General features: G+C 54.7%; 2 protein-coding genes across 6 annotated transcripts; one reads left to right on the forward strand and one right to left on the reverse strand.

Annotated features, from left to right (window-relative positions):
- Nucleotides 1-680: 680 nt before the first annotated feature.
- dync2i2 (dynein 2 intermediate chain 2) lies at nt 681-7,850 on the forward strand. Its single transcript, XM_008424842.3, has 9 exons — nt 681-1,085; nt 1,161-1,418; nt 2,657-2,766; nt 2,894-3,051; nt 3,125-3,234; nt 3,312-3,476; nt 3,880-4,115; nt 4,180-4,337; nt 4,408-7,850. The coding sequence occupies exons 1-9, from the start codon at nt 1,008-1,010 to the stop codon at nt 4,644-4,646; spliced, it is 1,512 nt and encodes a 503-aa protein (XP_008423064.2). The 5' UTR covers nt 681-1,007; the 3' UTR covers nt 4,647-7,850.
- sptan1 (spectrin alpha, non-erythrocytic 1) lies at nt 4,704-26,642 on the reverse strand. 5 transcript variants are annotated; one of them, XM_008424843.3, is made up of 55 exons: nt 26,490-26,642; nt 23,259-23,498; nt 23,055-23,180; nt 22,507-22,647; nt 22,069-22,349; nt 21,850-21,994; nt 21,623-21,777; nt 21,198-21,333; nt 21,012-21,113; nt 20,798-20,935; nt 20,615-20,725; nt 20,457-20,534; nt 20,220-20,375; nt 19,847-20,051; nt 19,339-19,520; nt 19,001-19,244; nt 18,670-18,792; nt 18,370-18,587; nt 18,203-18,295; nt 17,982-18,116; nt 16,980-17,128; nt 16,771-16,827; nt 15,400-15,598; nt 15,220-15,324; nt 15,107-15,139; nt 14,992-15,027; nt 14,772-14,819; nt 14,255-14,346; nt 14,035-14,179; nt 13,781-13,962; nt 13,462-13,561; nt 13,194-13,391; nt 12,973-13,119; nt 12,795-12,898; nt 12,380-12,542; nt 12,278-12,292; nt 11,552-11,683; nt 11,323-11,460; nt 11,139-11,243; nt 10,764-10,972; nt 9,826-9,946; nt 9,623-9,744; nt 9,421-9,553; nt 9,249-9,347; nt 9,012-9,171; nt 8,834-8,910; nt 8,257-8,763; nt 8,070-8,182; nt 7,429-7,446; nt 6,929-6,983; nt 6,655-6,851; nt 5,492-5,545; nt 5,274-5,420; nt 5,050-5,197; nt 4,704-4,978 (listed from the first exon to the last, which is right to left on the reverse strand). In XM_008424843.3, exons 2-55 carry the CDS (start codon nt 23,493-23,495, stop codon nt 4,853-4,855), a joined length of 7,440 nt encoding a protein of 2,479 aa, XP_008423065.2. In that variant the 5' UTR covers nt 23,496-23,498; nt 26,490-26,642; the 3' UTR covers nt 4,704-4,852. The 5 variants fall into 5 exon arrangements, with proteins under 5 accessions (XP_008423065.2, XP_008423068.2, XP_008423067.2 ...); XM_008424846.3 differs by lacking the exon at nt 16,771-16,827; XM_008424845.3 differs by lacking the exon at nt 14,772-14,819.
- Between the last annotated feature and the right edge of the window lie 445 nt (nt 26,643-27,087).

Here is a 27,087-nt window from a genome sequence, read left to right on the forward strand (position 1 = left end):
GGAAATGATTGTTGCTAAATGTGACGTCAGCATTAAACAGCTCATGAACTGGTTTGTAACCAGCAGGGAACCAGAGCTGAAGGGAACCGGCTCTTCCTGGGAACGCCGCCGTCCCGCTTCCTGTTTTAATAAAAATGTTTTCCAGCCGCTCTGGGTTTGGATTTGTTTCGGTTCTGCTGGATGAAATGAGACCTGGAGGAACGACGAGCTGCTAACAACTTTAAGATGGAAACAAATAAAGTGGCAGAAACGGAATTAAAACAGTTTTAGATTCAACTCCGAATGTTTCTGGCTTTTATTGTGTAAATTAACCCGCTTCAGCACAACGGAGGCCCTGACCAATATGGCGGCGGCAGAAACAGGTTTGTTGGATCATGAAATAGTTTTTCAGAAGCTCAACCTGTAGGTTTTATTTTATATTTACATTATTACAGTTAATCAATTCAGTTTGGAGCATTTTCTCGTAGTTTATAATTTTAGGCCGAGTTTTTTTTTATTTTGAAAAGTTAATATTTTATTAATGTTTTACTTTTTTGTAGATTTTTTAAAAAAATTGTGCTAATTTTTAATTCATTTATTTAGTAGTTTCTAAAAATAATTTCGTAGCATCTTCATTAGTTCTAAAAATAATTTCGTAGCATCTTCAGTTATTTTCAGCGTCAGATTGGAGAGTTTTGCTTCCGGAAGCGGAAATGACGCGGCGTCTTCAACTCGCTTCGTTCGGTTCAAACGTCTAAGCTAGAAGCTGAAGAAGCTCCTCCGTTTGCTCGTGTTTGGGGTTTAAACTGGTTTATTTCAGAAAATCTGAGCTAAATCATCTTATTTCCTGTTTTATTTCAGGTTTTTTTTACTGATCCGGGTCTTTGTTTCGATCACGTGATCTGGTAAAGGCCGTCACCATGGTGACGCCGGCTGCGCTGAAAATGGCGGCGACAGGCAGAGTTTAGGCTGTTTTTCGGTTCGGTTCCGGTTGGATCCGGTGAAACTTCGACACCAGAACCGTGAAGATGTTCGCTGATGAAGATCTGGACCCTGTGAGGGTGGAGTCGGTGTGGAGGAAACCCCAGCAGGGGGCGCAAGAGTCGGTGAGAGTCGAGAGGTCAGCCGCAGCAGATCTGGTTCTGTTCTGAGTGACCCGGTTCTGGTTCCGTTTGTTCCAGAGAGCCTGTCAGACCCCCGCTGTGACCACCGAGCATGCTGGAGTCCAGACCGGGTCCAAAGCCTCCAGGTTCACCCAGACGGAACCACAGGAGCAGATGGACCCGAAGCGAGCCGTCAGTGGTTCTGGTTCTGATCCACCCGGGCTGGTGGACTTCCTGAGGCGCGTGGAGGAGCTGCTCATCCGGGAGCTGGAGAAGAACTCCAGGAGTCACGCTTTTGACGGGTTCCGGGCAAACTGGGAGGAGAGAAGCCAACAGGTGAGCGGAAAAAACCTTTAGAGCAACTAAAATACATCAACAATGGCTGTTCTATGGAAGCCCTGAAAGGCAAAAAATAACAACAACAAAAAAACATGGAAGCTCTGAAAGGCCAAAAAATAAACTATGGAAGCCCTGAAAGGCAAAAAATAACTATGGAAGCTCTGAAAGGCCAAAAAATAACTGTGGAAGCTCTGAAAGGCAAAAAATAACTATGGAAGCCCTGAAAGGCAAAAAAAAAACAAAAAAAAATAAACAAACATGGAAGCTCTGAAAGGCAAAAAATAACAACTATGGAAGCTCTGAAAGGCCAAAAAAGAAAAATTTATGGAAGCCCTGAAAGGCAAAAAATAACAAACTGTGGAAGCCATGAAAGGCAAAAAAAACAACAAAAAAAACAAATATGGAAGCTCGGAAAGGCAAAAAATAACAACTATGGAAGCTCTGAAAGGCCAAAAAAGAAACTATGGAAGCCCTGAAAGGCAAAAAATAACTATGGAAGCTCTGAAAGGCCAAAAAATAACTGTGGAAGCTCTGAAAGGCAAAAAATAACTATTTAAGCTCTGAAAGGCGATAAAAATAACTATGGAAGCCCTGAAAGGCAAAAAAAAAAAAAAAGGGGACAAGAAGGACTTGATTGAGAAGTTGTTCATATTTTGTACATCACTCTTTTTTTTGCTGGCCTTTCAGGAAAAGAAAAGTTCTCAAAATCAAAATATTCCTAAGACGTTTTTAGTCTTCAAACTTTATTTTTACATGCAGATGAAAGACTAATGACATTTGAATCTTCAAAAAGTAATTAGTTTATGAGTCTATGTGTTTTTATAGTCAGAAAGGCCTTGAAAACTTTGCTTTTGGGTGTTTTCCTTGCTGACATTTTGGGGGGAAAGTATTCCATAGAGTGAAAAAAAAAACAGTTTCAGGAACTTTTTAAATCTTTCTTTTAACTTGCAGATAACAAAATAATACAATTTAAAGTCTTTCCAAAACAGTATTTTTTATGTGTTCTTTAGGGCTTCCATATTAAAGTTGGTATATTTACGGAAGCCCTGATTGGCCAAAAAACCCCAAAAAACTTGAGAAATCAAATCCACACAACAAAAGAGGAACTGGTGAGATTGGAATTGCTTCACTGTTTACCTGAATGCCAGGAAGCGTCTCCTCAGAGTTTCATGCTTTCATCTGGATTGTACGGAGGAACATTAGTGGATAACGATGACGGGATGTGATGTTTGCAGGTCTCCCATGTCCACAGGCTTGAACACCCCGGCGCTCAGGAACAAGGCCTGCATGTGACGGCCGTGTCCTGGAGCTGCACCGGGTCGGTCATCGCCTGCGCCTACGGTCGGTACGTTCACACAGGCCAAGCTAGCACGTTAGCGTTAGCATCCGATAAATGCTGCCTCCCTCCCAGGTTCCGACCAGGAATTAAATTTCTCTGTGACCGACCCGTTTGGACTCGTTTCCCCGAACAGAACCGACGACGGAGACTGGACCAACCAGAAGTCGTGTGTCTGCCTGTGGAACCTGGACCGCCGCAGCCTGAGGCCCAAACAGCCGGACCTGGTTCTGGACGTTCCTGCGGCCGTCACCGCCGTGTGCTGCCACCCGGAGCGGCCCGCGCTGATCGCAGGTCCACAGAACCGGAACCGGACGCCTCGGCGCCGCCGGCCCAGAACTGACCGGTCTGTGCGTTGTTCCTGCAGGAGGCCTGTTCAGCGGGGAGGTGGTGGTGTGGGACACCAGCCGGACTCAGGACCCGGTTCTGGCCCAGACCGGGATGTCAGCGGACAGCCACAGGGAGCCGGTGTATCAGGTAGAGCCCGGCAGAGCCAGAACCCAGCAGAACCATCGTGTTGTGTTGATGTGGCGCCGGCCCGGTTCTGCTCGCAGGTGTTCTGGGTTCCGCTGGAGAAGAAAGGAGAGTTTGGAGTTCTGAGCTCCAGTTCTGGAGGCGGGGTTCTGCTGTGGACGGTGGACCCGGACCAAGGCAGGATGGTTCTGGTCGCTGCGTACGCCTTCGTACAGCAGCAGGTTCCCCACAGCGCCAGTCTGAAGGTGAGTCCAGAACCAAACCGGACTCTGGTTCTGGTACCAAAGTCCTGATCCGGACTTTCCTTCCTGGTTCTGATGACCAGCTAAATTTGGAAGCTAATGCTAATGCTAACGTTTTGTTTGGATCTTAGTCTCAGTTTCACTTTGTTCCCGTTATTCGTCTCGTTTTAAATAAAGTTACAGCAAGAGAAAACAGGAAATGCTGTGAACAGACTTCAGAATAAGAGCATGTATATAAACGTCTAACTAGAGTAAATTATGGCTTTATTACTTAGAAACATTAATTTAATGGAAGCTAAGTGCGCTAAACGGTTTCCAAGTTAGCAAAAAGCGCTAGGTTAACACTTATTTAGCTTAGCTGTTAGCGCTTAGCAGCGCTGCTAACCCGGTTTGGTTCTGCCTGCAGGTCCGCGGCGGCAGCAGCACGGTGGGCGTCACGGCGACGGCTCTGTCTCCGTGGGACCCGGACACGTTCCTGGTCGGGTCCGAAGGCGGCCTGCTGCTCCGCTGCTCCTTCTCCTCCCAGACGCCGGCCGCCGTGACCTCCGAGGGTCGCAGCGTGACCCCCAGGGCGCCGGCCGTGTTCTCCTTCAGGCCGTCCGGGGGCCCGGTCCACTCCGTCCACTGCTCGCCGTTCCACCGGTACCGACCCGACCCGGACCCACCGGGCTCTGGTGACTCTGTCTGACCCGACTCGTCTCTGCAGGAACCTGTTCGCCAGCGCAGGGACCGACGGCCTGGTCCAGGTCCGCTCGCTGCTGCAGGCCGACCCGCTGCTGTCCGTCCGGGTCTCGGACTCCTACGTCTTCCAGGTGCAGTGGTCCCCCAGCCGGCCGCTGGTGTTCGCCGCCGCCACCGGGCCAGGTGAGCCCGACCGGAACCGGCCGAACTGGAGACCAACCCGGCCGGTTCCTGACTGAACTCTGCTCTCCAGGTGAGGTCCAGATCTTCGACCTGGCCCGGAAGTCCCTGCGACCCGCAGCAACCATCCAGGACGGCGCTCCGGGTCGGGCCGCCACCTGCCTGGCCTTCAACGGCCAGAACCCCCGGCTGCTGGCGGCGGGGCGGTCCGACGGGTCGGTCGGCGTCTGGAGGCTCAGCTCGGACCTGACGGAGCAGCGGCCCGCAGAGAGCCTGCAGCTGGAGCAGATAGCCAATCAGGTGGCGGATTGACGGGCCTCTCGGCCAATCGGGTGAAGCCTCCGGGCTAACTGGGAAATAAAGAGTCGGTTTCCATGGCAACCAGTAGCGTTTATTGAAGCACACAGTTTAAGAGTTTCACTACAAGCAGTTAAATAGGACAGACGGCGAGCGGCTCTGGACATGCATCGTGAGCGGGGAGCGCCTCCGATTGGCCGGCGGGGGCCAGGGGGGCGGGATCAGTTGACGAACAGCGAGCGCGTGAACTCCACGAAGTCGAAGGCCGACGGCAGCTCGCGGCCCTTGCTGTCCAGGTACGGCTTCATGTGCGACAGGCAGTAGTCGGCCTGCTCCTTGGTCAGGTTCTGGAAGGGGAGAGCAGAACCGTGAGCCGGGCCCGCGGGCCGGAACCGGGCCGCGGCGGAGCCGCGCTCACCTGGTACAGCTCCTCCTTGGTGACGTAGGGTTTGTTCTCGGCGCTCAGCGCCCGGAAGGCGCTCTCGATCTCCTCGCTCGACTTGACGTTCTCCGTCTCCCGGCTGATCATGAAGGCCATGTACTCCTGCAGCGACACGTTCCCGTCCCTGAAACGGAGCCGGACCGGTCAGGAAGCAGAGCCGTCGGAGCCGCTCCAGGGCCAGAACCAGAACCAGAACCCACCTGTTGGGGTCCACCGTGTCCAGGATGGCCTCAAACTCCGGGTCGGGTTCTCCTTCCTCCACCATGGGAAGGTCGTAGCCCAGCGAGCGCAGACACGACTTGAACTCCTGGTGGTTCAGGCGGCCCGACTTCTCCTTGTCGAAGTGCCTGGAGCAAAACCAGGAACGGTCAGAACCGACCCGGGAACAAGCAGCCCGGTTCTGGTTCCGCTAGCTTACTTGAACATCATGCTGAACTCCTTCAGCGCCTCCTCCGTCACGCCGGTCGTGTTTCTGCAACAACAGCAACAGATCAGTGGTTCTTCTGGTCATTGATTAGCCCCGCCCCCAAACAGAGTGGGCGGAGCCAGAGAGACTGAGGGGTGGAGCCAATGGGTCAGAGGGGCGGAGCCAAGGGGTTTCAGTAACGTGACAAACAACAAGTGGCCCATTTCACAGCGACTTTATGACAAAAAGATGCTGCTTGGGTGTTTTTTAGACGTGTGCAGAGACAAGCCAAGGGAAATTCAACTGCAGTGGCTCATAGGGGGCAGCACTGAGACGGTTTTAGGTCAAATTTACATTCGCACCCCAGCCCGACCGACCCAGCCCTTAGAGCCAATCTTTATCCCGAAGTTACAAAGCCAAATTTACATTAAAATGTCTAAATTTGCACAGAAACAAAGATACAGGGTGTTAGCTGCCGTTAGCAGTCATTATCTGGACTTAGCTGCCGTTATCTGTTATTAGCTGCCGTTAGCTGATATCTGTTATTAGCTGCCGTTAGCTGATGTTATCTGTTATTAGCTGCCGTTAGCAGCATTAGCTGTTATTAGCTGCCGCTAGCTGTTATTAGCTGCTGTTAGCAGCCGTTAGCTGATGTTATGTTATTAGCTGCCGTTAGCAGCATTAGCTGTTATTAGCTGCCGCTAGCTGTTATTAGCTGCCGTTAGCAGCCGTTAGCTAATGTTATGTTAGCAGCCATTAGCTGTTATTAGCTGCCGCTAGCTGTTATTAGCTGCCGTTGGCTAATGTTATCTGTTAGCAGCCGTTAGCTAATGTTAGCAGTCGTTATCTGGAGTTAGCTGTTATTAGCTGCCGTTAGCTAATGTTATCTGTTAGCAGCCGTTAGCTAATGTTAGTCGTTATCTGTTATTAGCTGCCGTTGGCTAATGTTATCTGTTAGCAGCCGTTAGCTAATGTTAGCAGTCGTTATCTGGAGTTAGCTGTTATTAGCTGCCGTTAGTTAATGTTATCTGTTAGCAGCCGTTAGCTAATGTTAGTCGTTATCTGTTATTAGCTGCCGTTAGCTAATGTTATCTGTTAGCAGCCGTTAGCTAATGTTAGCAGTCGTTATCTGTTATTAGCTGCCGTTATCGGCGCCACCAGCGGTTCTGCCGTACCGGGCCTGGATCTGCTGCTCCAGGTTGTGCTGCATCCTCATGCCCAGCTGGTCCAGTTGGTCCCACTGCTGGGCCAGCCCCACGGTGCTGTGCTCCGTGTACTTGTTGTCCAGGATCAGAGCCTCCTCCATGGCCGCCCCCAGATCCTCGATCTTCTTCAGCTGGCTGCGCATCGCCCGGATCTCCTGGTGCTTCCGCTGCATCGGGTCAAAGGTCACGCTACCGGGTCAGAACCGCCGGCAGTCGGTGGTGTGAATACGTGTGAGCTGCTCACCTTGGTGGCCTCCAGCTGAGACTCCAGGGTTCCGGACTCTTCCACCATGCAGGACCTGAGACCCGGCGAGAGATCGGATCAGAACCAGAACGTTCACATTCCACCACACGTCCACACCAAACACCAGAACCATGCAGCAGCTGTTAGTGGGTCGGAACCAGAACTCCGGATCCAAACCTCAGCTCCAGGACGGTCTGGATCAGAACCTCTGGAGAAGTTCTGGTCCAGACCGGGTCGACGAGCCGAGGTCCGGGTCGGGTTCTGACAGGGGGTGGGGCTAGTTAGCAGGGAGGTGCCGAGCAGATCAGAACCAGAACCAGAACCAGCTGAACCTTCCAGAAAGATCATCAGCTACTTGGTACTGATAGAGACAGAAAACCCGACGCTACGCTAAGCTAAGCTAAGCTAACAGAGAGGAAGAGGAGGAGGAGGAAGAGGACACGTCAAGCTGACCACCATCATCATCATCACACATTCATAGAGGAGGAGGAGATACTGACCCGTCCAGAAGATACGTCCTGATTGGATGAGCCGCCGCGGCAGAGAGAGAGAGAGAGAGAGAGAGGCGGTTAGCAACACGGCAACAGAACCGGATCAGAACCACAGCAGCAGGTGGATCGGATCCGACACATTGATCAGGAAAAACATCTAAATAAATCAATAAAGGAATTTAAATCACTGTAGAAGCAGAGAGTTTTTCCTTCCACCTAACTTTCCAGCTTCTTCATCCGAGTTGAACCCTGAATGCTGATTGGATGTGAAACTGACGCATTTTTAAATAAACTTATTTATTTAATGACATAAAAACTTTTTCAGTTTCTTCATTCATCAACCCAGCAGCCTGGTTGCCATGGCGACCACACGCTGCCGAGCCAGGCGGTGGCAGCATCATGCCCGACGCGTTTCAGAACCAGAGGGGGGGGGGGGAAATGATGCTGAACTGAAAAGTGCGGTGTGTGTCTGCGTTGGATTGGTTTCCTGCGATGCGACCAAAAGGTGTGAATACTTTTCCAGAGCAGCTGCAGCGTTTCAGACTCATGATCGCTGTAGCCTGTGATGCTAGCAGCAGCTAGCATGGAGCTGCTAGCTGCTGCTAGCATGGAGCTGCTAGCTGCTGCTAGCGTAGCGGAACCGGACCTACCTGGTCTCCTGCAGCCACTGGTGGAAGGCGTTGGCGTGCTGAGCGAACTCCTGCCGCAGCTTGTCGTTCTCCTCCTGCCTCCTCTGCTCCTTCTGCAGCTCCAGCTCTCTCTCCTGCAGACAGACAGAACCAGAACCGTGATGCCGGGCCGACCCGGTCCCGCCGGAGCCGGAGGTTCCATCCGGACCTTGATGATCTTCTGCAGGTTCCTCCAGGTCTCCTCCAGGGCCTCCATGGTGAACCAGGTGTAGGGGTTGGACACCACCTGGTAGCTCTTGATCTGCTGGTCCAGCTCGGCCAGCTGGCTGAAGTCGGTCTGGGCCGAGCTCAGCGACGAGCGGAACGCCTCGTGGGCCTCGCGCAGCGCCCGGATCTCCTCCAGGGAGTTGCAGCGGACCGGGTCGGTCAGGTCCTCCTCGGCGTTCTCGAACCAGCTGTTGAAGGCCGAGGCCTTCTTGGCGAAGGTCAGGAACAGGTCCTCCACCTTGCGGAAATGCTCCTGCGCCTCCAGCAGCTTCTTCTTCCGCGCCGCCGAGTTGGACAGCAGCTGGTTCCAGCGCTTGATGAGGGCGGCGTGCCGCGCCTCGATGGCCTTGGACTGGACGTGCTTGGCGGCCAGCAGCTGGTCCTTCAGCGCCGTGATGTTGGTGATTCCTTCCTGCTGGAAGGCCTGCAGGCCGGCGTCGAACGTCTCCTGCAGAGGGTGCAGTCAGAGGTCAGGGGTCACGCAGAGAGGAGGAGCGGAGGCTCCGAGGAGAACCCACCTGTTTGGTGAGCAGCGTCTGGACCGAGGACAGGTCTCTGCCGTAGTCGTCCGTCTTCAGGCTGTTCTCCTTCTCACCTGAGCAGACGGACAACGTTCAGAACCCGGTTCTGGTTCTGGCCACGCCCCCTTCCTAGCCAGCCCCGCCCAGCACCAGAGGAGGTTCTGGAGGTCCGTACCGATCCAGCTCTCCACCACGTCGGCCTTCCAGTTGAACTGCAGGAACGCCGAGTTCTCGTCCAGCTTGGCCTTCCTCTGGGCCGCCGCCCTCTCCAGCTCCGACACCTTCCCTCTCAGGGCGGCCATCTTGGCGCTGATGTTGTCCACGTGGTGGTTGTTCTGAAGGGAGCAGAGCAGAGTTTGGTCTTCGTGCTGCAGGGGAACCGGTTCTGACCGTTGTGGACTCGGGAGCGGACCTTCTTGATGAGCTCCTCTCCGTTGGCGCAGACGTCGCTGACCCGATCCCGGTGGACCGTGAAGTCCGTCTCAAACGCTTCGTGTTTCTTCAGCAGGCCCTGAGGAGGAAGAGGCAGCAGCTCAAGGCCTCTGGGATCAGAGGAAGTGACCCGGACAGGAACAGGAAGTCACCTGCACCGCCGCCAGCGTGTCTCCGTAGTCCTCGCCTCCAACCAGGTTCAACTTCTCATTGATCCAAGCTTCCTCCTCCTCCACGTTCGCCACAAACTGCTGGTATTCCAGCGACTCCTCCAGCCTCTTCCCTCTGGAACCAGAAGCAAACAGCTTCAGAGCCGTTCCAGGAGGTCAGGCTCTCCGAATCATGACCTCTGACCTGGCTCCAGACAAATCCTTCAGCTCCTTCCAGTGGTCCACAAACTGGGCCAGCCTCTGCTGGATCTCCTCCTGACCGATGGTGTTGTCATCAGACAGCTTCTTCCCAGTGTCCAGCACCGACTGAGGAACAACATCCCAAAGTCAGGAAAAACATCTGCTGTCCCTGCCTGACCCAAGAGGTCAGAGGTCAGGAGGACCTACCTGGATAGCCGGCTCATGAGCTGCCAGTTCGGCTTCCAGCCTCTTATGCTTCTTCCTCAGGTTCTGAACTCCCGTCAAATCACGTCCGTAATCCTCCGATCCGACCAACAGCTTCTTCTCCCTAAGGGATTCAGAGCAGAGGTCAGTGAAGGTGACCAGTTCCCCCTGAGGACCAGAGGTCAGTGAAGGTGACCGGTTCCCCCATTGACCAGAGGTCAGTGAAGGTGACCGGTTCCCCCCATTGACCAGAGGTCAGTGAAGGTGACCGGTTCCCCCCATTGACCAGAGGTCAGTGAAGGTGACCGGTTCCCCCTGAGGACCAGAGGTCAGTGAAGGTGACCGGTTCCCCCCATTGACCAGAGGTCAGTGAAGGTGACCGGTTCCCCCCTGAGGACCAGAGGTCAGTGAAGGTGACCGGTTCCCCCTGAGGACCAGAGGTCAGTGAAGGTGACCGGTTCCCCCCATTAACCAGAGGTCAGTGAAGGTGACCGGTTCCCCCCATTGACCCTCTGGTCAGTGAAGGTGACCGGTTCCCCCCATTGACCCTCTGGTCAGTGAAGGTGACCGGTTCCCCCCATTGACCAGAGGTCAGTGAAGGTGACCGGTTCCCCCCAGAGGACCAGAGGCCAGTGAAGGTGACCGCTTCCCCCCAGAGGACCAGAGGTCAGTGAAGGTGACCGCTTCCCCCCATTGACCCTCTGGTCAGTGAAGGTGACCGGTTCCCCCCATTGACCAGAGGTCAGTGAAGGTGACCGGTTCCCCCCATTGACCAGAGGTCAGTGAAGGTGACCGGTTCCCCCCAGAGGACCAGAGGTCAGTGAAGGTGACCGGTTCCCCCCAGAGGACCAGAGGCCAGTGAAGGTGACCGCTTCCCCCCATTGACCAGAGGTCAGTGAAGGTGACCTCTGGAGCTGAGGAGCAGAGGCTCCAGGTCTTACTTGATCCAGGACTCCTCGTCGTCCAGGTCTCTGAAGAACTGGTGCAGGCGGTGCGACTCGTTGAGCTTGGCACGGCGCCCGGCGGCCATGCTCTTGATCTTGGCGAAGCGGCCGTTGACGGCGTCACGCTTGTCCTTCACCTGCGAGGTGTCGAAGGCGTTGCTGGCCATCAGGCTGTCGGCCTGACCGTTCAGGTCCTTCAGACGGTCCTGCAGGAGCCACACGGATCAGGTCAAGGCAGCGTTCAAATTGGCCCCACGTTGGGCCCCAAACAGGTTGGGAGGTTTTCTACATCCTCCCAAGTTCTGAATCGTCTCCTTTGTTCGTCCGTTTCCCATCTGATGAACACAAACGCCCAACAGAACCAACTGGTACCTCGTGAGCAGAGATGTCGGCCTCCAGCAGCTGGTGTTTCTTCAGCAGGTTGTTGACTGAAGCCAGGTCTTTGCCGTAATCCTCGGAGGCCAGCAGAGCTTCGACCTGAGCAGACGTCATCAGGATGGTTAGCGTAGCGCTAACCGCGTTGCCCAGCGTTTCTGCTCCGACCGCAGAGCCTCACCTCAGACAACCAGAAGTCGAAGTCCTTGATGCCGGTGTTGAAGTTCTGCTGCTTGTTGGCCTCCTTCAGCTTCTGACTCTTCTCTGCCGACTTGTTGACGAGGAACTGCCACTGCTCGTCCAGAGCGCTGAGCCGCGCCTGCAGACAGAGCCCACAGACTGGACTTCCTAAACCATCCCACAGAGTAACTGGGGTCCAGTGTTTTGGGTCGGATGTCGGGTCCGGTCACCTTGACGGCGTCCTCGCTGCCGGCGCAGGCTCCTCTCTGGATCAGGGCGTTCCCGGTGTCGATCACGCCTTTGATCCGGTCGGCGTTGGCGTGCAGCTCCGCCTCAAACGCCTGGTGCTTCTGATGTTTGCTCTGGCGGCACAGACACAGAGTCAGACGGCTCTGCTCGGCCCGGTCCGTTCACGGCGGACGCTCTGGGACTTTAACGGACGTCGTTATGGACACAGAGGACATTTATGGACACGGAGGACAAAACAACATCGGCAGCAGAACTGATGATGGAGCCAAAACACACAGAGTCACTTCGAGCTGCTTCTGGGTCAGAACCGACTGGACTCACGTTAGAGCCGCACCACATGAGGCAAACATTCATCGCCATGACGACACGTCAGCCCGGACATCCGGGCTTCACATCTGGACGACGACGATGCAACATGTGGTGCAGCTCTGGTTCCGATCCGTCCGTCCGTCTCACTTCATATCAGACCAGACATGAGTCCAGAATCTGGTTCTCCGGACCGAGCTGAGGCAGAACCATCAGCACGGTTCTGAGAACGTCCGAAGCAGCCGTAAAGCGGACTCTCTCTCCTCTATGGGTCTAAACTGGCAGCAGAACCAACGGACCGAACTAAACGGAGAGCTGATGGAGGACAAACGCTGGGATCTACACAGGAAGCCAAACGGGACGGAACGACTGCTGGTTAGTGAGACACGACTACAACTTACCAGCAGCTTGGACAGCTAGAGAGGGTAGAAGAGAGAGGCGTTCAGACGGGTTACAGGGAGGATGAGGCTCAGAGCGGAACCGGAACCAGAACCAGAACCAACCTGGATGTTGGTGGGGTCCTTGTAGGACTCGTCGGTGGCGGTCTGCAGCTTCTCGCTGATCCAGGCCTCGATCTCGTCCACGTCCCGGCTGAACTGCTGCAGCGTCTGGGACTCCCCCAGCTTGGACCGCTTCTCGATCATCTGGGCCTTCAGCCGGCGCCACCTGGAAAACAGGAGCCGTCCTGATCCAGAACCGTCTGCGGTAAAACTTCTGCTGAGGCCGTTTCCGATCCGCTCAGACCGGCGCCGCCGCTCAGGAGCTCAACCAGGTGGAGGATAACGGAGCTTTATTTTGAAAGTCTGGCAGAATGACCTTGCGTCTGTGGAACCTGACCCAAATTCTGCTGTGGCTCCATTAGCAACACGGCACCAGTTGTTACTGTACATGAGACTTTTATTTTGAAAAACAGCTCACCTGTCCAGAACCTCGTTGCGGCGGTTGTAGATCTCCGGCTTGGCGTAGTGGTCGGCTCCGATCAGCTGGTCAGCGAAGGACTGCAGGGCGGCGATCTTCTCCTCCTGCAGCGAGTTCGGAACAGATTCAGAACCGGTCCAGACCCGGTCCAGAACCGGACCTCCGGCGGCTCACTGACCTGGACGTTGATGGCCTTGTCGAAGTCCTCGTGCTTCTTGATGAGCGCCTCCACGCTGTCCAGCGAGTCGCCCTTGTCGTCGCTGGCCAGGAAGGCTTCCCGCGCCGCCATCCAGTTCTCGGCCTGCTCACAGTCCCGGTTGAAGAGCTGAGGGCGAGGAGGGGGCGGAGTCAGCGCGGTTCCGGCCCAGGCCCGGCGGCACCGAGCGGGGTCCGGCTCACCTGCAGCTCCAGGCACTGGTCCAGCATCATGCGGCGCTGCACCCAGGCCTTCTCCAGGTCGGCGCGCTCCTGGTCCAGAGCCTTCAGCTTCTGCTGGACGTCGGCGCTGGCGTAGTGGCCGCGCGCCAGCAGCTGCTGGCCGAACTGCTCGAAGGCCTGGAAGGTCCCGGCCCGCGCGTCGATCTCCGTCCGGTGCTCCTGCAAGGCCCACAGTCCGTCACCAGAACCGCACCGGCAGCTTACCGCAGGCAGGAGGCGCTCCGCCCACCTGGTGGCGCTCCAGCAGCGCCTCGGCACCCGTCACGTCTTTAGCCAGCTCCTCGGACGACACCAGGCCTCGGATCCCGTTGATCCACGACATCAGATCCCTGCAGGAGGAGAAACCAGCCGCTCATCAGAACCAGGTTCTGACCGTTTCCACACTGAACCTCACCAAGCTGGTTTCTACTATCCAGCTACAGGAAATCGTTACAGTTGTTATAATCCTTCAGCCACCAGGAGACGTTTTCCTTCTGATCAGTGAAACCGTCGTCAGAACGTTTCTGCGATTAGCCGTCAGAATAACGGATCAGCCGGCCGAGTCCCACCTGAAGTCGGACAGGAAGCGCTGCAGGTCGTGGGAGTTGCCCAGCTTCTCCTTGCGCTGGTCGGCGCGGCCCACCAGGCTGCTCCACGCCGTGTTCAGCTCCGTGCATTTCTCCTGGATGTCGTCCACGGCCTCCGGGTGCGACTGGATCAGACGCTCCGCCGTCTCGCCCAGAGACTTCACCTGTCGGACAGGAGCAGCCTGCATGAAGGCCGGGGGGCAGCGGGTCGCCTGGGGGTCACGGCGGGTCCTCACCTTATCGCCCAGCGCCGCCAGGTCTCTCTCGAAGCCTTCGTGTTTGCGCTGCAGCGCCTGGACGCTGGCCAGGTCGTGGCCGTAGTTGTCCGTGTTCAGCGCCTGGTTCTTCTCCTCGATCCACTCCTTGGTTTCGTCGGCGTCCCTGAGAGGAAGTGACACGCCTCAGTGGTGCTGCTGGTCTCCGATTGGCCGCCGGGGCGCCAGGAGGCGGGGTTACCTGTGGAAGCGCTGCACCTCGTGGGCGCTGCCCAGCATGTTGCTGCGGTCCTCGGCCAGCTGCTGCAGCGAGCGCCAGCGGTTGTTCAGCTCCTGCAGGAGAGACTGGTCAGACTGGGATCGTCCCACTGCGTCACTGGGGAAGTATTCACACCCACAACCCCCTGACCAACACCAACGGGTTCAATGTGACAGAACAGAGAGTCTGAGCTTCAGTCTGCGGATGTTCTTCCCCTTTATTCTGTCACATCAAATCCACGTTAATTCACTCAAAATGGAGCCTGTTGAAGGGTGGGGACACTTCCTCAGGTCTCCAACCAATCACAGCAGAGCAGGAAGAACCTGCTGACAGCCAGGAGCAAACAGGAAACAGGAAAGATGGAGTCCAGCAGGACGGGTTGCAGGGTGAGAACAGAACCAACAGGAAGGACCATATAAGGACAGAGGCGTCGGGGGGCGGAGCTACGGGTTAGTGTCTGGTGACGATGCAGGACGGGTTTGGATCAGTCGGGTCTTACCTTGATGGTATTAAAGTTAGCCGTTGTTTGGACGCCCAGTCGTATGGTCTAAGGTCAAAGGTCAACCAAACAAGAAAAACAAACACCACAGCAGTCAGGAGCGATTGGCTGATTGAAACCCTGTCATTTCAGATCAATGTGGTGAGGGCAGTAACCATGGCAACGGGTCTGGGCTCAGTCAGAGCGATCGGACCGATGGCAGAACCAGAACCACGCTTACCTTCCAGGGCGAAGCCGTCTTGGAGTCAGACTCATCCTGTCGAACACAGAAAAACCGATTAGCTGATCAGATTCCCTCAGGAACCAGCAAGACGTGAAGGAGGGGAGAACCGGACCTTTCCGGGAGCCGATCCCAGCTGCTCCTGTTGCTGCAGACACAAAGAGACAAACCCGGTCAGACGGAACCGGCAGCCGGGTTCGTCACCCGGACAGCTCAGCTGCAGCTCACCTGGGCCTGGACCGTGGGAGCCTCCTCCGCCATCAGGCCTTCAGACTCCAGCTCCGACGCCACCTTGTTGATGTCCCTCAGCCGGGACTCGTTGGCCTTCAGGTCCTGGATGGGTGGGCGGAACACAGAACATCAGCGCCTGGACAGAACCTGGACTGGGAGGCTCGGTCCTGAACAAACCTTCTGGAAGTCGTCGAACTTCTTCTGCAGAACCTCGACCTGCTCCAGGTCCGAGCCGACCTCCTCGTTGGTCAGGGCGCTCTCCTTCTCGTGGATCCACTGCTGCAGCTCGTTGGCCTCGCGGAACAACATGAACTTCTTGCAGCTCTTCTCCAGCATGTCCTTCCTCTTCTCTCCCAGCTCCAGCAGCGTGCCGTACCTTGGAGACAGAGGGAGCGTCAGCGCAGAGACCCAGAGGGACGCCAGGACCAGGGGAGACGGACACAAGGACACCCGGCATGGAGCGGCGACCCCGACATCATGCATCTACACCAACTCCTCAGTCTGGAGAAGATCCGTCATGAAACGTGCCGCAGTCCAACTACAATCTTTTCCCATTTAACTCAGGAATAGTTTTCACAGCTGTGACACCAAAGTCCCTCCAGGTTTCTTACTTTCTAAACCCGACATGGGTGGAGCGATGCGAACGTTTAGGAGATGTGAACCATGCAGACGCTCTGCAGGAACGCCAGCGGTTCTGGGAACAGAATTCCCCTTCTCAACAGGTTGGTCTGACCTTTCACCCTCATCCAGAGAGGTGAGACAACTTTAGGTCTAGTTGCCCTGGTAACACCTGGAGAGCACCTCTACCTCATCGTTTTCCAATTACCTCAGCAGAACCGCTCAGCATGGATCAAGAATGGATCCATCTAACCCGTTTTCCTGGATGGAGGAGCAGGACATGCCCGTTGTTAAGACCGACGTCTTCAAGCCGATTATACAAACATGAGCGCGCAGGTTCCCGTCCCTGATTGGCTCCCCAGAAGACGACGGAGCCGTCTAATTGGTGACGGATGTAAAGGACTTCCTGAGCTCCATCCTCCACTCGTCTCCACCGTTTGTTCACATCCTGTCAAAGTTCTGCAGTTGTCGGAATGAGCTGCCTTAGGGAGGTAAGTTTCCGTTCATTTTCAGACAGCTCCCTTTCGTTTGCCGTTTTCGGCTAATGCTCACTCTGAAGCCACTTGCTCCATTTCTAACATCTCCATCACAAATAAATAATATTTTAAACTGTTCAACTTCGTGTGTGTCGAGATCTGAAGAGGATGGATCCTTCACCCCTAGACGGGTCGTAACACCAAAGGCTGCAGCAGAACCTGGGTAAACCGGACCGGTTTGAGATGGTACCGAACATCTACATTCAACAGAGGACCTGAAATGTTTCCCTGTTTCTGCTTCACATGGTAGGAAAAAGCGATGGGATGACACAGATGTCCTTCTATCCTGCTGCTGGATAGAAAATGAGGATGGAGGATCACAGACATGAGGGAATCTGAGGCTAAACTGCTGCGGATCACAGGGAAACGGGTCGGAACGCCGGTTCCTACTCACAGCTCTTCCACCTGCTTCATGCGCACAGACACGCTGCAGGGCTCCTTGGTGACGAGCCTGCCGCAGCGAGGCGAGGTTAGGGGTTAGACGAAGAAGAGGAGACAGAAACAGAACCAGGAGCCGAGTCATTAGTGGGTGGGACCAGTTAGGTCCCACAGGAAGGAGGAATGTGTTAGGAAAGCCCACAAGAACGGAAAGACATTTCTTACTGGTTGTCGATCTGTTCCTGTCGAGCTGCGATGCTGCCGTGCTCGTCCAGCAGGTTCTCCCTGGAAGACGACTGAGTCGGGTCCAACTTTTTCACATAGGCGGCCGGAACAAAGCCCTGCCGGTCGTTCACCTCCACCTTCCACCAGTCCTGGGACGTAAAGCCACATCAGACAGAAGGAACATTCCCAACACAGACAGACATCCTGCTGCAGAACTGGAGGTCCAATTCCCAAATCCTCTTTTTTTTTTTAAAAAAGGTTTTATCGGCTCAAGTGGCCTTTGTTTGATAGTTAATTGACAGGAAAGTGGTTAATGAGAGAGGGGGAAGACATGGGGCAAAGGTCACCAGGCCCGGAATCGAACCTGCAACGGCCGCGTCGAGGACTGCTTAACCCCTATTTAACCCCAGAGCCACCACAGCATCCCACCCCAAGTCCTCTTTTTAAAGCTCATTTTAAAGACTAAACAAACATTCATGGGTCGTATTCCTGTCGGGATCAGGATATAAATGTAGAGCCTGAAAAAACGGTAAGGATGGGAGAGGTGGATAAAGCATAAACCGATGGAAGCATAAACCGACAGATGCATAAACCGATGGAAGCAAAAACCGATGGATGCATAAACCGATGGATGCATAAACCGATGGAAGCATAAACTGATGGATGGAATAGGGAATAAAAGAATGGAAAAACCGATATTTATCTAGCCGTCAATTAATTTTTCCATAGTTTTCCAGACATGTGCATTCCAGTCTTTTCCAGTCTGTTCTGGACCACGGACCCGTCAGAACCAAACCAAGATCTGCAGTCAGATCATCAGAAAAAGAGATCTGACTGGAGCCTGAGAATCAGACGGATCTCATCTCTTGTATAGTCTGGCTGTTGAAAGAAAAACTTCCAAACAGCCAGGACCGGATCGGATCTGGATCCCAGCATTTTATCCTTCAGGAAAAGAGAACACTGGAATCCTATCAGGAAGCCCGGTCCTGTGAGGTTCTGTACCTTGTTGGTGCTGTTGAGCAGGGTCAGGATGTCGCCCTTCTTCATAGTCACTTCGCGTGGACTTTTCTCCTGATAGTCGTACAGAGCCAGAACCAGCTCCTTCCCAGTCTCGTCATCAGTCGGAGCCACTTGTTGCTGTTCGTAACAGAAACCCAACCTGTCATCCAACAGACCCAAACTTCAGACCTGACCTGATCAGAACTGGGAACAATCAGACTCACCCTGCAGGACTGAGCCTGCTCCTTCAGAGCCTGGATGCTGCTGCCGTACGCCGTCAGGTCTGACATCAGGGCCTCGTGCTTCTTCAGCAGTGCCTGTGGACCAGACCCCGGAGTGAGAACACGCCGTCTCTTTGTGGAACAAACGAACCGCTGCTATCCTGCCATACCTCAGCTGAATCCTCGTCTTTCCCATAGTCCGGGCTCCCAACGATGGGCTCCTTCTCCCTCATCCAGGACTCTGCCTCGTTGGCATCAGCAAAGTACTGCTGGGCCTGCAGGGAGTCCTCCAGGTCCTGCCTCCTCTGGCCCGCCTTGCCCTTCAGGGTGTCCCAACGTCCGTGCAACTCCCCCAGCTTGGCCTTCACCTCTTCCCCGGCAAAGTGACCTGAGAACCGGCATCCCGACCATCAGCACCCTGAGAGGAAGCTGGAAGGTTTTCAGCAAGTTGAGGATCTAAATCCACGTACCTTCCTCCACCATGGTCTCTCCTTTCTGGGTCACGGCTTTGATCCGAGGCTCGTGACCTGTGATCTCAGCCTGCAGAGCCTGGTGCTTCTTCAGCAGGTTCTGGACTCCAATCAGGTCTTTACCTGAGAGACAAACAGGAAGTTATTGCTCATTATTCTATCTGAACCCAAAAGGTCACCCCGGGATCTTACAAGTTCAACATTCCTCTAGACTCAGATTATCTCTCTAATATAAAGACCAAGTTTTAACTGCTCCATAAGTCAGGAAACACAGCAGTGAAGTTGGCTTCCATGCACCCGCCTCTAAGGCCAGAGATCTGGGGGTTGATACCTCTGTTGGTGGACGAGGCGATGGGCTCCTTCTCCCTGATCCAGGTCTCCTCGTCCTCCACGTCCCTGAAGAGCTGCTGCAGGCGCAGCGAGTCAGACAGCTTCTGCTTGCGGGCCGCCATCGGCTCCCGCAGAGCTTCATAGCGAACCACCAGAGCCTCCTGCTTCTTCTGGATGTTGTCTGCGTCAAAGTGGCCGGCTTCCTGGAACTGCCGAGCCTGGATGGTGATCCCGTCGATCCGATCCTGGTGAGGGAACATTCATAGGAGAGGTCACAGATCCGACCTGTACAGACGGAAACGCGCCGAGTCCTGGTGGGTTCTGGGATGTCTGGGTCACCTGGTGAGCTGCCACGTCGGCCTCCAGCAGGGCGTGCTTCTTCTGCAGGTTCTGGACGCTCGTCAGGTCTTTCCCGTAGTCGTCAGAGGCCAAGTGACCTTCGACCTCGTAGAGCCAGAGCTCGATGTCCTCCACGTTCCTGTTGAACTGCTGCTGCTGGTTGGCCTCACGCAGCTTGATGCCTGGAACAAAACACAGAGATGCTGAATCAAAGCCGTTCATCCTCACTAAAGGTTTCCACACATTCTACTCTCCAATCCCAGATTAGCCGATTTCAGAGCTTCAGCAGTAAACGCTCCTAGGAATTAAACGTAGATATTTCTATAATTCCCTGGCTGGATGGTGGGAGCAATGATTTAATTCTGGAATTCTCACATTTTTCCAGACTCCAGGTGTTTTTTCTACATTCTTATCCAACCTGATAAACACTCCTTTCCGTCTCCATGGAAACACCCTCACCCCCGTTTAAAGCCCCTCTACCAGCAGTGCCGTCGTTGGCTCCTGCTACCTTTGAGCTCTGTGGCCTCCAGCAGCTTCTTCCACTGCGCGCTGACATCTTCCATGCGGGCGGTGACCTCAGCGGAGGCATAATGCTTCCTGTCCAGCAGCTCCTGTCCGGACTTCTGCAGGGCGTCGATGCGGCTCTGATTGGCCGACAGCTCGGCCTCAAAGGCCTGGTGTTTCTGCACCTTCCCCTGCAGGTTGGACGGGTCCTGTGGAAGAAGAGGACAGAAGCATAAACTGATGGAAGCATAAACTGATGGAAGCATAAACTGATGGAAGCATAAACTGATGGACAGATGGGTGGAATAGGGAACAAATTATGGAAAAACAAGGCTGAAGAAGCAAACAGAGGCATGGAGAGAGGCGATGCAGCAGACCTTGTAGGATTCGTCTGTAGCAGTCTTCATCTTCTCGTTGATCCAACTCTTCAGCTCATCAGAGTCCCTGAAGAACTGCTGCAGATGGAAGGAGTCCTCCAGGGCAGCCCGGCGGGCCTGAGCGCGCTCATGCAGGGCGTTCCTGCGGCTCAGGAGCTGGAAGCAGAGAGAGATGATAAACCACGACTCGGCTCCTCCAGCTGGAGCTCAGAGCTACGGTGGAAGGAGAAGACTCACAGCGTCTCTGCGCGTTGCCACATCCTCCTTAGCATAGTGGCTGTTCTGGATCAGCTTGGTGGCGAATTCATCCAGAGCCTGGAGATGCAGCAGAGGTATGAGTCAACCTGATCCTGCAGAGCGTCAGTGATGTCCAGAGGAAACTGGAGATGACTCACCGTGATCTTCTCCTCCTGAGCGCTGAGAGACTTCTCAAAGTCCTCGTGTTTCTTCAGCAGAGCTTCCACGCTGTCCAGGGAGTCTCCCAGGTCTTCGTTCAGAAGGAAAGCCTGCAGAGATGTTCAGTTCACCAGTTAAACCAGTTAATCCAGCCCGTCTCTGCAGACTGTGGCCCTGCTCACCTCCTGCTTGCTCATCCAGTTGTCCACCTGCTCCGTGTCCCTGTAGAACAGCTGCAGGTCCATGCACTGTTCGTACTGCTGCCGGCGGACCTCCCACAGCTCCAGGAGGGACTCCTTCTCCTGGGCCAGGATCCCCAGCTGCAGACACACAGAACACAGTTAAAGCACAACCAACGGACAAACTGGACATTCTAACCTGATCTGACGCCCCCACCTTCTCCTTGACCTCCTCGGAGGCGTAGTGTCCTGCACTGAGCAGGGCCTGACCAGCTTCATCTGTGGTCCTGAAGCTGTCCTCGTGGGCATCGATCTCCCCCTGAAGGAGACGAGACAAGCCGACCCATGCTCAGTAAATGTCCGGTTCTGGTCTCTGACCAGCTGCAGCTTTAAGGAGCATCACCTTGTGCTCCTGGTGCCGGTCCAGCAGCGCCTCGGCTCCGGCCACGTCGTTGGCCAGCTCGTCGGCGTTGATCAGAGCCTTCATCTCCGTCACCCAGCTGGTCAGATCCCTGAAGTCTGCGGTGAAGCGCTGCAGACTGGAGGACAGGAGGACAGAAGGACAGGAGGATATGGTCTGAGTGAGACAATGTCTAACTAACTAACTAACTAGGGGAGGAAGAAATAGAAGAAAGGAAGGTGCAAAGAGAATCTACTTGTGGTCTGAACCCACGAGTAGATGGTTGTGTGTCTGGTTAGTTGTGTGTCTCGCTGATTGGTTAGTTGTGTGTCTGTCTGGTTAGTTGTGTGTCTGGTTGGTTAGTTGTATGTCTGGTTAGTTGGTTAGCTGTGTGTCTGGTTAGCTGTGTGCTGCTTGGCGGTGCGTACTGGTAGGAGTCGTTGAGGCGGGCGTGGCGCTCAGCAGCCAGCGTCTGGATCTGCTCCCAGTTGGTGATGAGTTCGTCCTTCTTCAGGTGGATCTGGGAGGCGTTCTGAGGATGGGTCTGCTGCAGGCGCTCGGCGTCCCCGCCCAGAGTGTTCACCTGGTTGACAGCAGGAAGCGGGTTAGCAGGGGATTGAAAAGCTGGATGTGGGGCAGCAGGAATGTGTCCCACCTTGTCCTTCAGAGCGGCCAGGTCTCGTTCCAGACCCTCCTGCTTCCTCAGCAGAGCCTGAACGCTGGCCAAGTCCCGCCCAAAGTCATCGGAGGCCATCAGCTGCTCCTTCTCCTTGATCCAGCTGATGGTCTCATCCACATCCCTGCAGACAGAAGCAGCAGCTCAGAGAGCGGTCCCACCTGAGAAGACGTTGGTCCTGAGGTTTGCGGCGTCCACCTGTTGAAGCGCTGCACCTCGGCCGAGCCGAACAGCCGGGTCTGCCTCTGCAGGGCCAGGCCCTTCAGGCGCTGCCAGGCCGCGTTCACCTCCTCCTGCTTCCTGACGATCAGCTCGTTCTCCGGGTGCGCCTCCTGGATCAGCTTCCCGGCCAGCTGGTTCACCTCGTTCACGCGCTCCTCGTGAGCCGCCAGGTCCGTCTGGAACTCCTCAAACTTCTTCTGCAGGAGCTCCACGTGCTCCAGGTCCTGACCCAGTTCCTCAGAGGTCACGATGGCCTCCTGCACGGCGAGCACAGCGGCGTCAGCTGCAGCTGATGCAGTTTCTGAAGCTCCATCAGCTGCAGGATGTTTACAACCATCCAGCAGATGGATTTATTGAATAAAGCGATGAGCTCTGCTGACCCAAAGCGGTTCTCCCACCAGAACCGGTTCTGACCTTGTCGCTGATCCAGTCCAGAGCGTCTTCACACTCCCTCAGGTACTGCACCAGTTTCTGGGCCTGCAGCAGCCGCATGCCCTTCTCCTTGGTCTTCTGCAGCAGCAGGTCCCAGAGGCGGTGCAGCTCCTCCAGGCGGCTCTGGAAACACAAAGCCTCTCTGAGTTCTGTAGATCTACGTCAGGCGGCTCGGCCCGTCTAACTGGGTCGTGTTCCTGCAGGTTCTGACAAATCAACTGATTTGTTTTTGTGTTTGATCGACCGGACCGGACCGGAGCGGAGCAGAGAGCTCGTCACACTAAAGAGAGGAAAGGCGCTGCGGGGAAACCGGGTCAGAACACAGAGGAGCCACTCCAGTCCAAACACACACTTGGATGTACTCAGCCATGTTGACGCTGGTGACGATGGGCCTCTGCTGCGTCCGGTACGGAGTGTAGGACTGAACCCGACAGGGACAACAATCAAACCGGGATCGTCTGAAGCAGCCCGTTCCCGTCCAGAACCGGCTGGCCCGGATCGGGACGGTGCTGGGAGTCTGAGGGACGTACCCGGATGGTCTCTGAGGCGAAGTGTCCCTCGGTGGTCATCAGGTTCCCCGTCTTGTCCAGTTCGATGATGGCCGCCGCGTTGGCCTGGACCTCCGCCTCAAACGCCTGGTGCTTCTGCAGCTTCCCCTGTGAGGACACACACGTCAGCTGCAGCAGACCCGGGTCACGGCGCCGGGCCAGGCCCGCTTCCTGTCAGAACCGGACCTGCAGGTTGGACGGGTCCTTGTAGTTCTCGTCGGAGGCGATCTGAAGCTTCTCCTGGATCCATTTCTCCAACTCGTCGGCGTCGCGGCGGAAGAACTGGAATCGGTACGAATCCTCCAGCTTCTGGCGCCGGACCATGGACAGCTCCTTGAAGCGCCGGTACCGGTCCAGAACCTGCTGCCGGCGCTCCTGGATGTCTTCGGCTGTTTCCAGCACTTTGACTCCGACCGTGTCCATTTTCTGCAACGAACACAACAGAGAGGATGAGAACCCGGTCTGCTCCAGAACCAGCTGCGGTACAGGTCCGGTTCTGGAGGTCCAATGAAAACACTCGATGCTGCCATGTGAACGCAGCTGATTGGTCAGGAGCTGAACTAATGAGAACAGAGCAACAGAAAACCGTGAAGGAGCTGATTTAGAGAGCTGGAAGTTCTCCTGGATCAGAACCAGAACCGGACCTGCTGGTACCTGTAGGTCTGGATCAGTGGAGAAGTGGGACCCGTCCTACAGAACCAGAGCTTTCTCTGCAGTGGGCCAGAACCTCGGCTCCACAGTGAAAGGCCAGACACCAAGCCCCCCCTGGCCCCTCCCCTCCTCTCCCGTTGCTTAGCAACCAGCAGCAGCTGACATGCCATGAATGCCTGGGGGGAGTGGGGGGGGCCGGAAATCCCCCAGTGTGAGCGGCGCCGAGGTCCCACACAAAGAGAAGTGAGCGGTCAGCGTCTCTGTGGGCTCAGGCCGCCGGGCCGGACCGGACCGAACCGGACCGAACCGGCTGCTGCTCAGAACCGACCGCTGGGCCAGCAGGAAGTGAGGCGGGGTCTTTCTGTTCCCATCCAGAGGAAACATGAGGAGGTTTATCAGCGAGCAGCTCGGCTCTGCAGCGCCTGATAACACACACACACACACACACACACACACACAGGCCCCCGCCCTGCTTCAGGAGATAACCCCCCCCTCAGCAGACAGACGCGCCTCCCTTTCTGTTTCTGCATCAAACCCGTCGCCGTTTCCTTCCACTAAACTTTCCGGGCCGCAGCCTGTGGTTTCTGATGGAGGCGCTGCTAATGGCTGCAGCAGATGAGCAGGAAGCTCGTTAACCGGGTCAAACATCCCGATAATGGAGGGGTGTGTGAGGTAATCAGAGGATGTTAAAGTCCACGCCGACACTCCCTGAGCCTCAGCGGAGCAGATGATCCACTTCAGCGACGCCCAGGGAGCGCCGGAGGAAGGGGAGGGAGGGGGGCAGGAAGTGACTCAGGAGGCAAAGGAAGTTCAATGGAGGAGGTTCAGTCAGCTAATCATGTCACCATCAGTCTGGAAATCATCCAGAAGGTTCTGGAGGTTCTGTCGGGTCCAGACATCAGGAGATATGCAGCAATATCCTCTGTTGCCATGGTTACCTTCAGCAGCTAACAGGAAGGCTAAATGTTAAAAGATGTATTCTTTAAATGAAAAGATAACATGGATATAGAAACATCCGGGAAGGTCAGCCATGCTAGCAGCGCTAAGCAATGCTAACTGAAACCGACTGATGCTAAAGACTGTCCTGTCTTTAGCATCATCTGATGCTAAAGACAGGAAGCTAAAGCATCCCATTATCGGGATGACGTCACCTCTGCTCCTCACTGGAATAACAACGAGCGCTAACGGCTATGCTAACAGCAGGGTGGCTGCTGTTAGCATAGCATTAGCTCTGGAATCTGTCAACGTCGGCCTGCAGGAGGAAACCTGAACCTTTCCCAGCTGTATCAGAACCCGACCAGAACAGAACCTCCATCATGCAAAGGTTTCACCCCAACAGGAAACATGCGAACAGAACCGGGTCGGCACCACCCAGAATCACAGCATACACACACAGAGCGGCTCTGTCCTCAGCTGCTCCTCCTCTGAGGCTCGGTTCTGATCCGCTCCGCTCCGAACCAGAACCTTCTTCTGCTGTGTCAGACGCAGTGCAGTGACTGGGCAGAACCCAGCAGAACCAAGCCCAGCCTCTGCTGCAGGGATGCTCCGCCCCCCCACCGCTGGCCTGGAAACACACTCCTCACTTCCACCCTGGAAACCCAGGATGCGCCTCATTTTCCAGGTGTTTGCTGCCTGTTCTCACACACACACACACACACACACACACACACACACACACACACACACACACACACACACACACACACACACACACACCCAGCAGCTGTTACCTGCAGTGTGGGCTTAGGGACAGTCGCCATGCTGCGGGGTGGAAGAACCTCGGTTAGCTCTCAAGCCGTCTGTAGGACAGTAAAGGTGTGACGAGAACGGATCAGAACCGGGTCAGAACCACACCCAGACAGCAGAACCAAAGGCTCTCTGGTCCAGAGGTCTCCATGGAAACAGTGAGAATAACCCAGTTAACGGTTTCTCCGGGTCGTTGCAGAGCGGACCGTCAGAACCAGGTCCGGTTTATCCTGCAGGCCCGGCTGCTGGAGTCTGGACACATCTGAAGCCGTCTAATAAAATATTACCCTGTTACTTTTTACTTTAATCTGTTCCTCCATGATGACACCCTGCCCCCCCGGCCCCCCTGGTCAATCTGTTCTAGCGCCGCCTCTGCTGGGAATCAGACGGCATCTCTATGAGTTCACCCGCAGCAGCGCCCCCTAGCTGTGGCTCTGGCATTGCAGCTTCTTAACGCCGTTATCTGAATACAGATGCTCTGCGGTTCTGGTTAAACCCACTCTGACCCGGTTCGGACAAACAGAGCGGATCAGATCCGGGCTCATCTGGTTCCCAGTAAACTGGCTGGTATCAGTTCGGACCGGCCATCCGGGTCATGCTGTCCAGAACCGCGGTGCTAACGCGGCGGCGTGATGGACGGAGGCCTGGGCGGCTCCTTTCCGACCGGAAACCATTTATTTTTTATTGAACATCTGTCCAATAATCTGGGTTAATCTGCAGAACCCGGTACCATCCGAACCCTCACTGAAAACCAAAACACGCCCACGAGTCGGAACTGCAGCCTCCATCACATCCTGCACAAGTTTATTACCTTTAAACAGCAAATAAAGCGTCTTCGAACCGATAGTTGACGTTTTATTTCACCGTCGCTGTTAGCTGCTGTTAGCCGTTAGCTGCTGCTAGCCGGGCCGAAAAACCCGAACAAACAGCTTTAAAACTACAAAATGAAAATCAGCATTTACTGGTTTTAAAACGCAACATCGGCGTACCAAGCAGGAAACGTGGAAATAACTTCCTTACCGTGAGGTTTTTTCCCAAAGAGCTAGTGGAGAAGACGTTATCCCGAAGAATCGACCCTGACGGTTCGTCTGAAGGGCGGGGCGCTCTGTGGCATGACGTCACTCCTGCAGCTGTACGGAAACACCCGAAGTTCGACGGAAGGACACGAATGCGGGCGGGAGATGGAGTGACTTCATTTTCGAGCAAAACAAACATCTAGGAGTGGAAAACAAAACTCCCGGAGGAAAAACTCAGCTTCTAGTTTACCTCAGACGCTGCTGTGTTGAGGAAAAACTTATATTTAACTTTTAAAACATTCATTTGTGCCATAATCTCTGGATATTAGCGTATTAAAAGTGTAGTCAAGCCACGGAAATCATATTTAATTTAAAGAGACGCATTGTTTATTCAGCTTTGGGAAACTTACTGTTATGACATAAAGCCAACATTCCATTTTTATTATGTTATATTCTAGTTGTTTTCAAAATACAGATATTACTCTATATGAACAATTGTTCTGGCCCTGAAATAAAGATATATAAATATATACACATAATTATGTAGTCTTGTTAGGTACAGCATGGTTGTGTACTTCAGGATTCACATTTCAGAGGGTTTT

Source organism: Poecilia reticulata, chromosome 12 (genome assembly GCF_904066995.2).
Source record: "Poecilia reticulata chromosome 12, P_reticulata-male-v2, whole genome shotgun sequence".
NCBI lineage: Eukaryota > Metazoa > Chordata > Actinopteri > Cyprinodontiformes > Poeciliidae > Poecilia > Poecilia reticulata.

Excerpts from the sequence above, each read along its gene's own strand:
- sptan1 (XM_008424843.3), bottom strand. The coding sequence starts at position 23,495 with ATGGACACGGTCGGAGTCAAAGTGCTGGAAACAGCCGAAGACATCCAG. Across the intron at positions 18,117-18,202 it reads AGCAGGCTCAGTCCTGCAGG|CAACAAGTGGCTCCGACTGA; the intron begins GTGAGTCTGATT and ends TGTTACGAACAG. Across the intron at positions 9,348-9,420 it reads ACACGCTGGCGGCGGTGCAG|GGCCTGCTGAAGAAACACGA; the intron begins GTGACTTCCTGT and ends CTTCCTCCTCAG.
- dync2i2 (XM_008424842.3), top strand. The coding sequence starts at position 1,008 with ATGTTCGCTGATGAAGATCTGGACCCTGTGAGGGTGGAGTCGGTGTGG. Across the intron at positions 1,419-2,656 it reads GGGAGGAGAGAAGCCAACAG|GTCTCCCATGTCCACAGGCT; the intron begins GTGAGCGGAAAA and ends TGATGTTTGCAG. Across the intron at positions 2,767-2,893 it reads ATCGCCTGCGCCTACGGTCG|AACCGACGACGGAGACTGGA; the intron begins GTACGTTCACAC and ends TTCCCCGAACAG.